Genomic DNA, 17,401 nt, shown 5'->3' with positions numbered 1-17,401 from the left:
TTAGGCATTTGTTAAGATTGGCCATGGGCGTGGAGGAGGCCAGCATCTGCTCTGCCTCAGAGGTTTGTTCACAGAGGGGCCAACCAACTGCTTTACTCTGCCTCCCGTACCCCCAAAAGAAAACTAACACATGACTGCGAAATCATATTCCAACCGTGAAGTGGGGGGGTCCACTCAGGCCGTGCAGAAGGGACGAATGCACCCATTGGGTTGTCATCTCCTCCTCCAGGAACTCTCCCAGATGCTGAACTCCAGCTCCCAAATGGGTTCAGCACCTGGACAGCTCCCTTAAGAGTCCTCACCTGTGCTTGCTTGCAGCCAAAGGAGTGTGAAGGGGCCTTGAGCCTCCCATCCTGGTCATGACACCGGCAGCCCCCTTGACCAGCAGCCACCAGCCCAGCCCTTGAGCTGCAATATTCATCATCCGCATTTCAATATTCTGCTGGTCTCTTCTCCAGATTCCCTTTTAGGGACCGTCTACAACAGGTTTCCTTCTCTGCTCCCTTTCAGGGCCCTGGGAGGCCTCAGACGGAAGGAGCATCATTGAGTTTGGGATTTCCAGCAGCTGGGAAAGAGAGTCAAGCCACCCCTGGTTCTAGAGTAGAGAGCCTTGAGCCGCCCAGAGTAGACATTGTCTAGATGGGCGGGATTAGATAGATAGATAGATAGATAGATAGATAGACAGACAGACAGACAGACAGACAGACAGACAGACAGACAGACAGACAGACAGACAGACAGACAGACAGACAGACAGATAGATGTCATCTAGGGCTTCTCACTCAGAGTTTTTTTCCTACCAACACATGAAGGGAGCATTTCTGATATGACTGCATTCCTCAACCCAACCAAAGACCCGCAGAGTTCAACTCATTTAAGGCAGCATTACAGCATTTTGGTATGTTCAAATCTGGCTGGGAACTTTCCTGGTGTGAAACTTGAGCTGAACCAACCAGAACCTCAACACTGATTTCATCATCGTTTGCCAGGCATTGAAGGCACTATCACCTCCCTCCCTACTTCCCTCCCTCCCTCCCTCGCCCTGTGACTCCCCCTTCTTCAATGCCTGAATGGCTGACAGGGAGAGTCCACCTCTCCTGTGGTTTTGCAACAGTACAGGGAGAGGCAAAGCCCCTTTCTGGAAAAATGCGGATTCTATTCATCACACCTCTTTAGGAATAGAGGAGAAAGTATAAAACAGGGATCTGAGGTGGTCCAGGTGGCCCCCCAGCTCTGCCTTCTCTGGGACCAAGCGCCATCAGCAAAAGGGATCCAGAAAGAGCAAACCTAGTTCTCGGCTAAGAAATGATTTATGAAATGAAGAAGCCGCACCTCCAGCCCCTGGTCTCTCCCACCTCCTCCAGCAAGCAGAACAGAAGGGGCCCCGAACCCTCAACTGAGCCATGAGCCTCACAGGGCAGGAGGGGTGGGGGGCAAATCCTGTGCCTGGAACTGCAGAGAGAATTTAGCGCTCTTAAAAATTGCCACCCTCCCTTGTAGAACATCAGCAAAGGTGTTTGCCCCCCTCCCTCCCCCATTTTCATCATCACAATCTCTAGCCTGAAATATCAGAGGTTTCAAGTGGAATCCCAGCAGGTTGTATAAAGAGTGCGCCTTTTGAAGCAGGGCTTTGAGGAAGCCTCCGGTCAGGAGAGAAGGTGGCCTGGCTCGGCCTTGGTCATCTGGAAAAGAAGAAATAGAACGGGGTGATTAGATGGGGAATCCGAACCCTTCCGGGCTAAAATCCATCGTGCCTGCCTTTCGTCCTCTGCAGCGGAGGCGCCGAGTGATCCTCCTTCCTGCCTTTCTACTCCGAGGTAAATCCGGTGGACCTCGATGGGGCTTCCTCCCAGCCAAGGGTGCGAGAGGGAGAAGCTGCGGGCCACGAAGAATTCAAAAGCCCATCGGGCGTGTATGTGGCGCGGGGGGGATGTGTTGCGAAGACACGTCAGGCTCCTGGGGACACAGAGGGGGGGCCCCCTTTCCACTGAGGGGGGCGAGGTAGCCCCTCTCAGGATCAGCCTCTCTCAGGATCAGCCCCCCTCCCGGTCCCTCGTCGGCTCCCCCTCACTGCTCTGCTTCCCTTGGCCGGTGCCTTGCCAGGGCTCCCCCCCCTCTTCTTCCCGGCGCCTCCCCTCCTCCGAGCCCCCCTCCCTCCAGCTTCTCCCTCCCTCACCTTCTAGCGAGCGGGAGGGCGAGCAGGAGCGCCCAGAGGCTCGGGCGAAGGGCTGATCCTCGGGCGGACCGGACGGCGGGTCTCGCCATCTCAGAGGCCAGACGGGCAGCGGGCGAGAAGGACGGCGCGGCGGCGGGAAGGAGGGCTTCGGCCGGGCGCTCCCTCGGGGCTCTCCCTCGGGCCACTGCGTTGGGAGGGAGGGCGAGGGAAGCGTCCCGTCCCCGCCCCCGGGCCGGCCTGGACCAATAGGAAAAAGGTCCCCGGGGATGACCAGCCTGTTGCCAGGCGAAGCGGCTCCGCCCCGCAGCCCCACCGGGAGAGCGAAGGGGAGGCAAGAAGGGGGGGGCGGGAGGGGCTCCTCTCTTGGCCATCGGGAGACTTTCTGCGCTTCCTTGCCTGGCGACTGATGACGCTCCCGCCGCTCTGACGGCTGATAGGTCCCGAAGGTGGAGGGGGCGGTGCTTGGCGGCCGGAGGTCTTTTTCCCTGGGGTGGGGCGGAGGCTGAGCCCCGAAAGTCCCTGTCGGGACTTGGAGGAGGAAAGGTCGAGGTCGGGTGGGGGTGTCCCTTCTTTTCTTTTTTCTTTTTATCGAGGAAGAGGCGGCGTAGGGTCGGCGATGCGTTTGGGGGGCCTGCTGGTGGCGGGGATGATGGGGATTTTAGTCCCGGTCTATCCCCGGAGGGCGGACGGCGCGGCGGAGCCCCCAGGTGAGCGAATGCCCATCTCCCCTGGAGGTGGGGATGATGGGCGGGGAGGGTGAGAGCAGCAGGGCAGGAGACTGCGCTCAGGACGCCCGTCTTCTTAAGGAGGGGGGGAACCTTCCGTGGACTCCCCTCTTCGAGGTGGGGAAAACCTCAGGAGGCTTCGTTCCGTTTCTGCTCCCAGGCTCAGGCGTCGCTCTTCGGGATTTCTTTCGCAGACTTTACGGGGTGGCCTTTGAAGACCCTCTAAAGGGGCCGCTGACACTCCTTTGATCGTCTGCCCAGGGAATAGGATGGCTGAGAACCTCTCCATTGGCCAAGGAAGCCTCGTTAGAGCCAGAGAGTGATTGCCCTCAGGTGTTTCCCCCTCCCGGAAAAAAATTGAAGAGCAATGATTTTAATTGGCATGAATTATTTTCATACTTTATTATTGGTGTGCTCACCTCCAAAACGCCTTGATTTCGAAGATGTGCCCTTGATGAGCGCTTATGAACTCAGGCCCGTGGCTTCTCTTAGGGAATCAATCCATCTTGCGTTTGGTCCTCCTCTTTTCTTGCTGCCTCCCGCCTTTCCCCGCATTATTGTCTTTTCTAGGGAATCCCACCTTTGCATGTTGTGCCCAAAGTAGGACAGCCACATTTCTCAAGCTGAACCATTTTTTCCCTTATATTCGCCAAGGCTTTCACGGCCGGGATCTAATGGTGGTTGTGGGTTTTCCGGATGCTGTCCTCTGAAGATGCCCATGGCCACAGAGACTGGAGAAACGTTAGGAAGAACAACCTCCAGAACATGGCCAAAGACCCCGAAAAACCTTTTTCTGAGATGCAGGATTTTGCACTTCTCCCTGTTGAATTTCATTCTGTTGCTTTCGGCCCACCGCTCCATCCTATCGAGGTCATTTTGAATTTTGTTCCTGTCTTCTAGGGTATTAGCTATTCCGCCCACTTTGGGATCATCTGCAAATTTGACAAGCTTTCCCTGCACTCCCTCATGCAAGTCATTAGTCAAAATATTGAAGAGCGCCACGTCCAGGACTGAGCCTTGGGGTATCCCTCTTGTTACCTCCTCCCAGTTAAGAGAAGGACCCATTAATTCTTGTTTGTATATACATCTTCATAAGTTTTTTTTGGAAAAACTTCTAGTTTTTCTTCCATTTTATTACTTCTATGCCCATTCTGATTTTTTATAACTCAAACATACTCAAAGATATTAGATCCCTCTGGACGTTTTCCATAGGGTAACCCTTCTAGTTCCTTCCTTTTCGCTCGTAACTCTCGTTCTTCTCGCCTTCCCCCTTTCCGATCGGAAAAGACAAGGGGTTATCATCACAGGGAGCCCTGCTTGGTGGGTCGGGGTTCCCCCGATGTATTCCAGAGGTCCCTCCCTCCCTCCACCTTTGGGAAGCAAGGTCTGTTACCGAATGCCTTTGTTCCGGTCCCACTTCTCCCCCCCCCCCCGCGAGAAGAGGGGCCTGAAAGCTGGACCCCGAGAGCACCTCAGGCTCGCTCTTCTCTGGCGAAGATCCTGCTCTCTCTCCCCCCCCCCCCACCGCGCTTTGCCCCTAGTCTTCGAAATGGGATCTCGACTTCAAACATGCTTTAAAGCCGCCCCTCCCCAATGCATTTTCCTTATTAAATGGGTCCTGGACAGGTCATAGAAAGTCATGCTTGTTCGAGGGGCTTATTGGGGGGGCGCTGGGGGGTAGAGTGGGGGTCGAAGGGTTGCCCCAACATGACCTTCCTCCCTCCGCGCTCCTCTCGTTCAGCCCCCCCCATCCGCACTTCTTCCCGGCCCTTCGGGAGCAGCCGCGGCTCCCAGAAAGGTGGCGTCCCTCCCCCACCCCCGCCGTTCCCCCCCTGCCTCCGCTGTTCCCGGTCCTCATGGGGGAGGGGGGGAGAGACGGGGAGGGGAGCGAGAAGGAACCTGCCCGCGGGAATCGGGGAAGGCAAGCGGGGCTCCTTCATTCGTCCCTCCGGGACCTCCCGCTCACTTTTCGCCCCCTCCCGCTCCCCTCGATCCTTCCCCCCCCCCCAGCGCATTTCCTGTACCAGTGGACCGCGGAGTGCCACTTCCAGTCCAATGGGAGCGAGGCCGGATCGGGGCCACCTTCTCCTCCTCGGCGGGTGCGCTTCCTCGAGCGCCTCTTCTACGACCGGCAGGAGTACGCGCGCTTCGACAGCGACCGCGGGGAATACGAGGCCGTCACGCCGCTCGGGGAGCCCGACGCCCGATACTGGAACAGCCGGAGGGAGATCCTGGAGGACGCGCGGAGGGCGGTGGAGCGTTTCTGCCCCCACAACTACGGCATCTTGGAGCCCTTCGCCCGAGAGCGGAAAGGTGAGCGGAGGGTCGGCAGGTGTTTTTTTGGGGGCGGCGCAGCGGGAGGGGGAGGCGAGGACGGAGGGGGGTCTCCTCCTTTCCATTCGGGGCCACCATCACCCCACCCGCCCGGCCTCCGGGTCAGGCAGGACTGCCAGGGGGTGTGGGATTCCCGATGAGATGTGTGTGTTGTGTTGCGGGGGGGGGAGTTGTTTAGGATTCTTTTCTGGGCGTGGGGTTTTCCCAATAGAGCACAGGGGGGGCGGGGGAACATGCCCAGGAAGTGGGGGGCTGAGACCCCATAAGAGTCTGTCAACCAAGAAAAGAGGAACATTTGGTTTTTTTGCGGGGGTGGGTGGGTGGGTGATGGAAAGGGCCGGTTCTCTCAGTTGAACCCCTTCCAGTTCTACTTCCTGGGCTGGTTTTCTTGGTCTGCTCAGAGGTTTCCCGCTCTCTGTGTCTCAGGCCTCTTTTTTTAAAAAAGAAAATAAATTAATAAAAGAAAAAAATACAGTGGTTTAGCAAATAAAATTCAGAGCAGGAACTGGCAACCACTCTAGTATCTTTGCCAAGAAAACCTCAGAAACAAAGGGCTAAATAAAATTCAAGGAGGATTAAAAACACAGAGAGAGTAAAAAACCTAATGGGGGAAAAGCAATTCACAACATAGCAGGACAGGAGATTGAGGAGACAAAAAGAAAATTAAAAATAGGAAAATAAAAATAAAAAGAGGGGGAAAAAATCAAAAGGAAAATTCAACCTGGCTCAGCACACAAGGTCTCCCAAGAAAGAAAAATATTAATTTTTTTATTCCCAAATGGGACAAGCTTACATTATCCAGAAGCAGAATTCATAAAGATGGGGCCACCACAGAGAAGGCCCTGCTTCTAGTAGAAGATGTTTCAGCTTCCTTCAGGGTGGCCGGGAGGACCTGGTGGGTCTGGCAGATGACATGGAGATCAAATTCTCTGACAAGTAACAAGGTCCGAAACCCTGGAGCACTTTACACACAAGAGTTAAAACCTTGAACCTGATCCAATGGGGAACCAGTGCAGACAAGCCAGAAGTGGAGTGATATGCTCACATTTGCTCGCACCAATCACCGGTCTGGCCATAGCATTTGGAACCCACTGTAGTCTCTGGGTCAGTTTCAAGGGGAGCCCCATGTAGAGAGCACTGTAGTAGTCAAGCCGGGAGATGACCAGTACTTGTGCCAATGTGGTGAGGGAACCCTCCTCAAGGGAAGGGTGAGGACGCCTGAGCCGACTGAAGGCTGAGATCCAGCAGTCCCAATAAAGGGCTGAGTCCAGATGAACACCGAGATTACATAATTGATCCCTAATTGAAACATAATTGAAACCGGAGGGCAGACCCATCCTGTCTAGGGATTAATCCACACAACCTCTCTGAGGGCCCCCCCTCACAGAACAACATCTCAGTCTTGCCCTTGTCAGTTGGAGCCATAGCTCTTATTTTACAAAATAAATATTTTCTTATCTACAGTTGTGAATAAAACTGCTTATTCACGGTTATAATGGCAGACAAAATGAGCAATTATACCAATGACCAAACACGCCCCTTTGTGGACCTAGGCCCTCGGCAACAGCACCGATCCAGAAGTTGCTTATGGAATTGTATGATTCAAGTGTCCTTTTTGAATGCAAATTCAAATAAAAATCTAGGACAGCCTCCTTATCTCAGTTAGGGGACAAACACATTGAAGAACCAGCTCCAAATGTAGACACTTTAAAACCATAAAATAAAATATCAGTTCAATTGAAATGCAAATCATTAATTCCCCATGTGGACACACCCCTCCAGCACAAATATAGAGGATTTATACTTAGATCAAATCAGCAAAGGCCAGTCCAAGAGGCAACAGCAACTCCGGCCTCTTCCGTTCTCCCACGCTTTCTGATTCAAACCTCTTACTCACAGCCCCACTCTTTCTTAATCCCTCCCCTTTAGGCAGAACCAATATTTCATAGGGATTACAGAAGGGAGGGGTTGGGGAAGATAACAGGATGTTGTGAAGCGACAGGCTTTCATCTGCAAGTGGCTTTTCTTTCCCAGTAACACTGTCAGGTAGATCATATGGGCTGAGGGAGGGGAGGGGATCCTTGTTCCCTCCAACCTGAGAAGCCCTTTTTTCTTCCTCCTCTCCTCTCCCATCTTTTGACATTCCTCTTGTGCCTTCTTTGCCTCCCTTCCAGTTCAGCCCCTGGTGGAGATCACCCCCTCGGAGAACTCCCCCAACACTTTGCTGATTTGCACCGTGGACAGATTCTTCCCCTCAAAGATCAAAATCACCTGGTTCCGAAACGGGAAGGAGGAAGACGAGAGCCGAGTGTTCACCACGGACCTGATCCGGAATGGGGACTGGACCTACCAGATCGCGCTGATGCTGGAGGTCCAGCCGGAGCGGGGAGACGTCTATGCCTGCCAGGTGGAGCACGCCAGCTTCCCGGAGCCCATCTCTGTTCAGTGGGGTAAGGCATGATTTGAAATTCGCCAAGAGGTCCCAGCCCTTCCAAGTTCATTTGGGCCAGCGTCTCAGAGGGGCTGAGGACTCACGGGATTGAGGGGCGGATCCTGAGCCTGGCCCTTCCATCTGACCCCGGACCTCTTCTCTGTCTGCAGAACCACAGTCGGACTCAGCCAAGAACAAGATGTGGACAGGAGTGGCAGGATTTGTGCTGGGGCTGGTCTTTCTGGCTCCTGGCCTCGTCCTGTACCTGAAGAATAAGAAAGGTAGGAGGGTAGGCAGTACCAGGAGAAATTGTGTGTGTGTGGGGGGAGAGAGACAAAAGCTTTCACAACCTCAGTTTCTAAGGAATAGATCATGATTCTTTCTGGGAGCAGGACAGTCTTCCCAAACTAGAAAAAAAAAGCCAGGTCATTTTACAAGGTTTCAGGATGGCTTAAAGACGGGACCTTTTGGAGATCACTCAGTTCACAATTATTCTGGAAAAGATGGGAAAGAGGATGACCAGGTGAGCGCAGGAGAACTTACTTCTGAGTTATCTGGAAGTTGAGTCATGGTAACTGGACTTCTTTCTTATGAGGCTGAAATCTCTCTATAATATTCAGAGTAGCGTCTTCAGACTTCCAACCTACTTGGATGAGGATCAAAACATTTCAATCTCTAGTCTAGTTGACATGACTCTACTTCCAGATAACCTCACCTGGACAACCTTCACATATATTTACTGACTGGACACAGTGAGGAGGAGAAACATCTGTAGGATGATGCTCTAATCTCAGCTGTCTTGAAACTGTGCAGGAAACTGTAGATCTGTGTGCACCTCAAGGTGAATCAGATGTACAGATGGCAGGGTTCCTGCCAAGATTTTTCTGAAGAGCTGAGAACGTCCTTCTGCAATACGGGGTCTTTCCCTCCTTAGTAGCCAAGAGGTGCTGTTGGGAAAGGGGGCAGCCCCATGGAAGGGGTCCAGATCCCAACTGATCCTTCCTTCTCTCTTTTCTTTTCCAGGCCATGTCATCCCTCAGCCTTCAGGTAATTTTTCCTCACTACTTTTCTCTTTCAGAAAAAAAACTCCCAGAGGCCTCTCGGTCATGGCAGGGATATCTCTTGCCACTCCTTCTCCCTGCTTTGTATCCTTAGGGCTCATCCACACCTCCTTCTGACTCCCATTCAAGAGGTCCATTCTCCTGATGACTGGGGTTTGTTGAAGAGGTCCAAACCATGTTACCGGAGATGCAGTCCAACCCTTCCTGTTTCCCCTCCTTTTTAAGATTGTTTTCCCTTGTTTGCAAATAGAGTTTTTCCTTTTGCACCCCCGTCGCTTGATATCCCTTATGCCTGTTTGTTCTGCCCTCTGGAACAGGTCCCTTTCCTATGGGGTTGTACATAATTGTCAGTTGTGGGAGTAAGAGGAAATTGACCAAAGTTGTCAATTACACAAGACTGAGTGAACAGGTATAGGAACCCAGGAAGAAGCTATTCCAAATCTCTGGGGAAAACGGACCAGGTTTCCAACCCTGATTAACCTCAGGGGTGGGACTTTCTGTTTTAAAAAGAGCATGTCCCAGGACCGAAGTTCTCAAATTCTCTGACTGTATCTCAGGCCCTAATATGGTAAATAGGAAAGCCAATTAGATTTGCATAAACATGGGAGGCAGGAAAGTTGTAAAGGTTGGATCATACTTCTGCACTATTAAAGAGCAGGCCGGGTAGGTGGGGCTCATTAGCCCTGGAAGGCAGCCCATCTAGGAGAAGGAAAACTCTGATTCCAAACCTCCACTGCCTTGTGGCTATATCTACTCATGGAAAAGGCTTCAGGAGTTAACGTAGAGGCAAAATCCGGAGCTGGAGTCCCGAAGGCTGTTCGTGTCGTTCTGCCAACTCCTGTGACATTGCTGGAACCAGTTGTATTGGCTCTTGCCTTTCCATTGGACCATTTCAGCAATGTGGAGAGGGGGGATCTGCTGCTTGGGTAACAGCCTATCCTCCATATTACTTTACCCAGGCTTCATGCTCTGGAGAGGACCCTCCTCGATTCAGAGCATGTTACCATAGTCTTTCAAGACTGAAGGATGCCTATGGATGATCCTCACTAGAGTGAGCCCATAGAGTCTGTCAAGAAGCAAACGAGGAGCATTAGATTGTGCTGAGGGAAAAGGGATCAGCTCCACTGGAGTTAAATGAGTGTCCTTTTTCCCTGAGTACATCCCAGGCCGAAAAGAAAAGAAATGTTCTGGCAACTTAAAAATGAATTGACATATTTTAATGTGAGCTTTGGTAGAAAAGTCCACTTTTTCAGAAAATTGTTAAAATTCAGCAGTTAGTCTTTAAATGCCAACTCCTGTGCTATTGCTGGAACCAGTTGTATTGGCTCTTGCCTTTCCATTGGACCATTTCAGCAATGTGGAGAGGGGGGATTTGCTGCTTGGGTAGCAGCCTATCCTCCATATTACCTTACCCAGGCTTCATGCTCTGGAGAGGACCCTCCTCGATTCAGAGCATGTCACCATAGTCTCTTGGGACTGAAGGATGCCTATGCAGTCGTTAAGGTGCCTCAACATTGTCGTCTTCTATTTTTCTTTGGTTTTTCACCCAATACGCTAGCAGAAACCTATCGTCGTTTAGTCGTTCAGTCGTGTCCAACTCTTCGTGACCACATGGACCAGAGCACGCCAGGCCCTCCCGTCTCCCACTGCCTCCCAGAGTTGGGTCAGATTCATGTTGGTCGCTTCAATGAGACTGTCCAACCATCTCATCCTCGGTCATCCCCTTCTCCTCTTGCCTTCACACTTTCCCAACATCAAGGTCTTTTCCAAGGAGTCTTCTCTTCTCATGAGATGGCCAAAGTACTGGAGCCTCAGCTTCAGGATCTGTCCTTCCAGTGAGCACTCAGGGTTGATTTCCTTTAGAACTGATAGGTTTGTTCTCCTTGCAGTCCAGGGTACTCTCAAGAGTCTCCTCCAGCACCACAATTCAAAAGCACCAATTCTTCAGCGGTCTGCTTTCTTTATGGTCCAGCTCTCACTTCCATACATCACTACAGGAAAAACCATAGCTTTGACTATTCGGACTTTCGTTGGCAAGGTGATGTCTCTGCTTTTTAGGATGCTGTCAAGGTTTGTCATTGCTTTCCTCCCAAGAAGCAGGCGTCTTTTAATTTCGTGGCTGCTGTCTCCATCTGCAGTGATCATGGAGCCCAAGAAAGTAAAATTTGTCACTGCCTCCATGTCTTCCCCTTCTATTTCCCAGGAGGTGATGGGACCAGTGGCCATGATCTTAGTTTTTCTGATGTTGAGCTTCAGACCGCTTTTTGCACTCTCCTCTTTCACCCTCATTACAAGGTTCCTTAATTCCTCCTCACTTTCTGCCATCAGAGTGGTATCATCTGCATATCTGAGGCTGTTGATATTTCTTCCGGCAATCTTAATTCCGGCTTGGGATTCCTCCAGTCCAGCCTTCCGCATGATGTATTCTGCATATAAGTTGAATAAGTAGAGGGACAATATACAGCCTTGTTGTACTCCTTTCACAATTTTGAACCAATCCGTTGTTCCATATCCAGTTCTAACTGTTGCTTCCTGTCCCACATATAGGTTTCTCAGGAGACAGATAAGGTGGTGAGGCACTCCCATTTCTTTAAGAACTTGCCATAGTTTGTTGTGGTCCACACAAAGGCTTTTGCATAGTCAATGAAGCAGAAGTAGATGTTTTTCTAGAACTCTCTGGCTTTCTTCATAATCCCGCGCATGTTAGCAATTTGGTCTCGAGTTCCTCTGCCTCTTCGGAATCCAGCTTGTACCTCTGGGAGTTCTCGGTCCACATACTGTTGAAGCCTACCTTGGCGGATTTTGAGCATAACCTTGCTAGCGTGTGAAATGAGTGCAATTGTACGGTAGTTGGAGCATTCTTTGGCACTTCCCTTCATTGGGATGTAGACTGATCTTTTCCAATCCTCTGGCCACTGTTGAGTTTTCCAAACTTGCTGGCATATTGAATGTAGCACCTTAACAGCATCATCTTTTAAGATTTTAAATAGTTTGACTGGAATGCCATCACCTCCACTGGCCTTGTTGTTAGACAAGCTTTGTAAGGCCCGCTTGACTTCACTGTCCAGGATGTCTGGTTCAAGGTCTGCAACCACATTATCTGGGTTGTCTGGGATATCCAAATCTTTCTGGTATAATTCCTCTGTGTATTCTTGCCACCTCTTCTTGATGTCTTCTGCTTCTGTGAGGTCTCTCCCATTTTTGTCCTTTTATCATGTTCATCTTTGCACAAAATATTCCTCTGATATCTCCAATTTTGCTGAACGGATCTCTGGTTTTTCCTTTTCTATTATTTCCCTCTAATTCTTTACATTGTTCATTTAAGAAGGCCCTCTTGTCTCTCCTTGCTATTCTTTGGAAGTCTGCATTCAATTTTCTGTAACTTTCCCTATCTCCCTTGCATTTTGTTTCCCTTCTCCTCTCTGCTATTTGTAAGGCTTCCTTGGACAGCCACTTTGCTTTCTTGCATTTCCTTTTCTTTGGGATGGTTTTTGTTGCTTCCTCCTGTACAATGTTACGAGCCTCTATCCAAAGTTCTTCAGGCACTCTGTCCACCAAATCTAGTTCCTTAAATCTGTTCTTTACTTCCACTGTGTACTCATAGGGGATTTGGTTTAGATTATACCTGAGTGGCCCAGTGGTTTTTCCTACTCTCTTCAGTCTAAGCTTGAATTTTGCTATGAGAAGCTGATGATCAGAGCCGCAGTCAGCTCTAGGTCTTGTTTTTGCTGACTGTATAGAGCTTCTCCATCTTTGGCTGCAGAGAATATAATCAATCTGATTTTGATATTGCCCATCTGGTGATTTCCATGTGTAGAGTCGCCTCTTGTGTTGTTGGAAAAGAGTGTTTGTGATGACTAGCTTGTTCTCTTGACAAAACTCTATTAGCCTTTGTCCTGCTTCGTTCTGAACTCCAAGGCCAAACTTCCCTGTTGTTCCTTTTATCTCTTGGCTCCCTACTTTAGCATTCCAGTCCCCCAGAATGAGAAGAACATCCTTCTTCGGTGTCAGTTCTAGAAGGTGTTGTAAGTCTTCATAAAATTGTTCAGTTTCAGTCTCCTCAGCATTGGTGGTTGGTGCATAAACTTGGATTACTGTGATGTTGAAAGGTCTGCCTTGGATTCGTATTGACATCATTCTATCATTTTTGAGATTATATCCCATTACAGCTTTTCCCACTCTTTTGTTGACTATGAGAGCTACTCCATTTCTTCTACGGGATTCTTGCCTACAATAGTAGATGTGGTAATCATCTGAATTGAAGTTGCCCATTCCTGTCCATTTTAGTTCACTGACACCCAGGATGTCAATGTTTATTCTTGCCATCTCCTGTTTTACCACCTCCAGCTTCCCAAGGTTCGTAGATCTTACATTCCAGGTTCCTATGCAGTATTTTTCTTTGCAGCATTGGACTTTCCTTTCCCTTCCAGGCACGTCCACAGCTGAGCGTCCTTTCGGCTTTGGCCCAACCACTTCATTAGCTCTGGAGCTACTTGTACTTGTCCTCCGCTCTTCCTCAGTAGCATGTTGGCCGCCTTCCGACCTGAGGGTCCCATCTTCCAGCGTCATATCTTTTAGCCTTTTGTTTCTGTCCATGGAGTTTTCTTGGCAAAGATACTGGAGTGGCATTGCCAGGTCCTACTCCAGGTGGATTGCGTTTAGTCAGAACTCTCCACTATGTCCTGTCCATCTTGGGTGTCCCTGCACGGCATAGCCCATAGCTTCTCTGAGTTACTCAAGCCCCTTCGCCATGGCAAGGCATCAATCCATCACTCCTATATACGGTGTTGTACCACCACGTTCAACAACATATATAGGAGTCAAATAATGATACCAAGACAAAGAGAACCCAGCCGCCCTCTAGAGTCTCGCCTTCTCGATGAACCTCCCTCTCTGCTCACTACATAGCCCATCGCCCTTCCTGTAACCCCTCTTTCTCCCCAGTGCATGCTGGTACTCACTGGAACCTATAGGGCTTTCTATTCTAAACCAGGACCTCCCGGAGCAGCTCCTCTAGAGTTAAATGACCCACCTGAAAGTGTATTCAGATACCTTGCATGGCTGTTTTCTGAGAAAGGGCTGCAGATTGGAGTGATTCCTGTTCAAGGACATCCTTGGTCAACAGAGAGTCAGGGTCCTCAGAAACCATTGTCGTCTCTCTTACTTGAGGTTCATCTGAGATTGTTCTCTGCCACTCTTGATCCCCTTCACTGTTTTGTCTCTCTGTTTTCCTCCTCTGTCTATAGTGGCCCTCATGGACTAGGCTTCCCCAGTCCAATGGCATCGCATGATAGGGAGAAGCAGCCTTCCTTCCCAGCTATGGCCACCATTCCTTCACTTAGAAGAACCCAATGCTTGGATGGGGAGGCACTGAAGAAGCAGAGGAAGTCCAGCACCAAGGATTCACAACAACCTTCCCCCCTTCCTGTTCCAGAAGCCTGAAAGTCCTGGTTCAATGCATGTTCCTTGAGATTTGGGAAACAAAATCTTGAGGACAAGGAGGTGTTGTTGTTCTTGGGACCTTGTGAGGTTCCACAGGTGAGGAATGCGAGGATTGGAAGGGAGGGAGAAATGGCTCCTCCCGGGCTAGGTGACTGCAGAAATACCGTCAGGATCCTCATCCCCTGCTGGTCTGCCAGGTCTTTCCCCTCTCCCTTCTCCTCTGTCCCCGCATACCCTTCCCCTCCTCAGTATTGATGTTCTCCTTTTCACTCTGGGTCTGGGGGGGGGGGGCTCTTAGCAGACAGTGCTGGTTCCTGAATCCCGAAGGAGGGTGGAAGGCAGAGGTGGGGGGGCTGCTGTTCTGGTTTGAGGAGTCCCATTGTCTTACATGACTCTCCCCCTTCCCCTTCTTAGGGGCCCAAGACAAGACCTCCTGCAGGACAATTGCTCTCTCTCTGTGATCATGTCTTTGTCTCCCTCTTTCAAGGGCAGCTGTAGATGGGGGGGGAGGGGAGATGGATAGACACCCATTTAGCAATGACATAATCTAGTTTGAGGTATTTTTGAGTGGCATCCCTGAGAATGGCTTCCAGTTCTTAGGACGGGTCTTTTTCACCTGCTATAATCACTTACGAACGATCTGTTAATAATACGCTTGTAAATTTTTGACTTATTTCCTGCCAATGCAAGTCTTGCTACTGTGATCTCCATGCGACCCACTAAACTCAAGATAACAAAAAATGCAAACCCATGTAACAAATTGTGGTTCATGTCGTTAGCAAGAAAACCTCTACCAACTTATTTAATTTGTCTTGGCGAGGTTGAGAAGGGGAGGAAGGGAAGATGGATGTCAGAGATGGAGGGTGGGCATGGTAAACCCCACATCCTCTGGACTGGGCAAGGCTCTGCTCTTTCCTCCAGCTGACTGACACCTTTCCCACAAGGCTCAGCTTCATGTTGGGTGACTCAGAAGAGTTCGGCCACAATAAAACAAGGTCCCGTCTTCAATGTGGGCAATGTAAGCAAGACAAAACAAAACAAAAGAAGAAGAAAGAGCTTGCACCACTTCTCAGAGTGGAAGGTTTATTTCAGCATGAGCTTCTGGAGATAACGGTCCTCATTCTCCAAGGCATCCCTTAGCAAAGAACATCATCCCTTTCTGGACTCTTCAAGCCTCTCCACTCAAGGCTATTCTTTCAGGTAACCAACCCATGTTTGGAAGCCTACCTAAGAAGAGAGTGTGGTGGGTCTCCGGTGCCAGGGGTGGGTGGCGCTGTGATCTCTTAGGCATTTGTTAAGATTGGCTATGGGTGTGGAGGAGGCCAGCATCTGCTCTGCCTCAGAGGTTTGTTCACAGAGGGGCCAACCAAATGCCCTACTCTGCCTCCCGTGCCCCCAAAAGCAAACTAACACATGACCGCAACATCATCTTCCATCCATGAAGTCTTGGGGGGTCATCTCAGGCCTTGCAGAAGGGACAAATGCACCCCCTGGGTTGTCATCTCCTCCTCCAGGAACTCTCCCAGATCCTGAACTCCAGCTCCCAAATGGGTTCAGCACCTGGACAGCTCCCTTAAGAGTCCTCACCTGTGCTTGCTTGTAGCCAAAGGGGTGTGAAGGGGCCTTGAGCCTCCCATCCTGGCCGTGACACTGGCAGCCCCCTTGACCAGCAGCCACCAGCCCAGCCCTTGAGCTGCAATATTCATCATCCGCATTTCAATATTCTGCTGGCCTCTTCTCCAGATTCCCTTTTAGGGACCGTCTACAACAGGTTTCCTTCTCTGCTCCCTTTCAGGGCCCTGGGAGGCCTCAGACGGAAGGAGCATCATTGAGTTTGGGATTTCCAGCAGCTGGGAAAGAGAGTCAAGCCACCCCTGGTTCTAGAGTAGAGAGCCTTGAGCCGCCCAGAGTAGACATTGTCTAGATGGGCGGGATACAAGCACAATCAATCGATAGATAGATAGATAGAGAGATAGATAGATAGATAGATAGATAGATAAATAAATAAATAAATAAATAAATAAATAAATAAATAAATAAATAAATAAATAAATAAATAAATAAATAATAGAGGTCACCTAGGGCTTCTCCTACCAACTCATGAAGGGAGCATTTCTGATATGACTGCATTCCTCGACCCAACCAAATACCCGCATAGTTCAACTCAATTAACACAGCATTACAGCATTTTGGTATGTTCAGATCTGGCTGGGAACTTTCCTGGTGTGAAACTTGAGCTGAACCAACCAGAACCTCAACACTGATTTCATCATCGGTTGCCAGGCATTGAAGGCACTATCCCCTCCCTCCCTACTTCCCTCCCTCCCTCGCCCTGTGGCTCCCCCTTCTTCAATGCCTGAATGGCTGACAGGGAGAGTCCACCTCTCCTGTGGTTTTGCAACAGTACAGGGAGAGGCAAAGCCCCTTTCTGGAAAAATGTGGATTCTATTCATCACACCTCTTCAGGAATAGAGGAGAAAGTATAAAACAGGGATCTGAGGTGGTCCAGGTGGCCCCCCAGCTCTGCCTTCTCTGGAACCAAGCGCCATCAGCAAAAGGGATCCAGAAAGAGCAAACCTAGTTCTCGGCTAAGAAATGATTTATGAAATGAAGAAGCGGCACCTCCAGCCCCTGGTCTCTCCCGCCTCCTCCAGCAAGCAGAACAGAAGGGGCCCCGAACCTTCAACAGAGCCATGAGCCTCACAGGGCAGGAGGGGTGGGGGGCATATCCTGTGCCCGGAGCTGCAGAGAGAATTTAGCACTCTAGAATTTGCCGCCTTCCCTTGTAGAAAATCAGCAGTTTGCCCCCCCCTCCCACTTTCATCACAACAATCTCAAGCATTGTGAAGTGTGAAATGGAATCTCAGCAGGTTGTATAAAGGGTGCCCCTTTTGAAGCAGGGCTTTGAGGAAGCCTCTGGTCAGGAGAGAAGGTGGCCTGGCTGGGCCTTGGTCATCTAGAAAAGAAGAAGAACGGGGTGATTAGATGGGGAATCCGAACCCTTCCTTTCCAAAATCCATCGTGCCTGCCTTTCGTCCTCTCCAGCGGAGGCACCGAGTGATCCTCCTTCCTGCCTTTCTACTCCGAGGTAAATCCGGTTGACGTCGATGGGGCTTCCTCCCAGCGAACGGTTGCGGGCCACGGAGAATTCAAAAGACCATCGGGCGTGTATGTGGCACAGGGGGGGATGTGTTGCGAAGACACGTCGGGCTCCTGGGGACACAGAGGGGGC

At 50.5% G+C, this 17,401-nt stretch overlaps 1 protein-coding gene across 1 annotated transcript; it reads left to right on the top strand.

Annotated features, from left to right (window-relative positions):
- The first annotated feature begins 2,665 nt into the window (after positions 1 to 2,665).
- On the top strand, positions 2,666 to 14,916 carry LOC110071588 (H-2 class II histocompatibility antigen, E-S beta chain-like). The gene is made up of 6 exons (XM_078387365.1): positions 2,666 to 2,883; positions 4,912 to 5,214; positions 7,410 to 7,685; positions 7,837 to 7,947; positions 8,690 to 8,713; positions 13,974 to 14,916. Exons 1-6 carry the CDS (start codon positions 2,793 to 2,795, stop codon positions 13,988 to 13,990), a joined length of 822 nt encoding a protein of 273 aa, XP_078243491.1. The 5' UTR covers positions 2,666 to 2,792; the 3' UTR covers positions 13,991 to 14,916.
- The last annotated feature ends 2,485 nt before the right edge of the window (positions 14,917 to 17,401 follow it).

Source organism: Pogona vitticeps, chromosome 2 (genome assembly GCF_051106095.1).
Source record: "Pogona vitticeps strain Pit_001003342236 chromosome 2, PviZW2.1, whole genome shotgun sequence".
NCBI classification, from domain to species: Eukaryota; Metazoa; Chordata; class Lepidosauria; order Squamata; family Agamidae; genus Pogona; species Pogona vitticeps.
The sequence above is the reverse complement of the archived record's forward strand: the minus strand, read 5'-3'. Positions and strand labels throughout refer to the sequence as shown.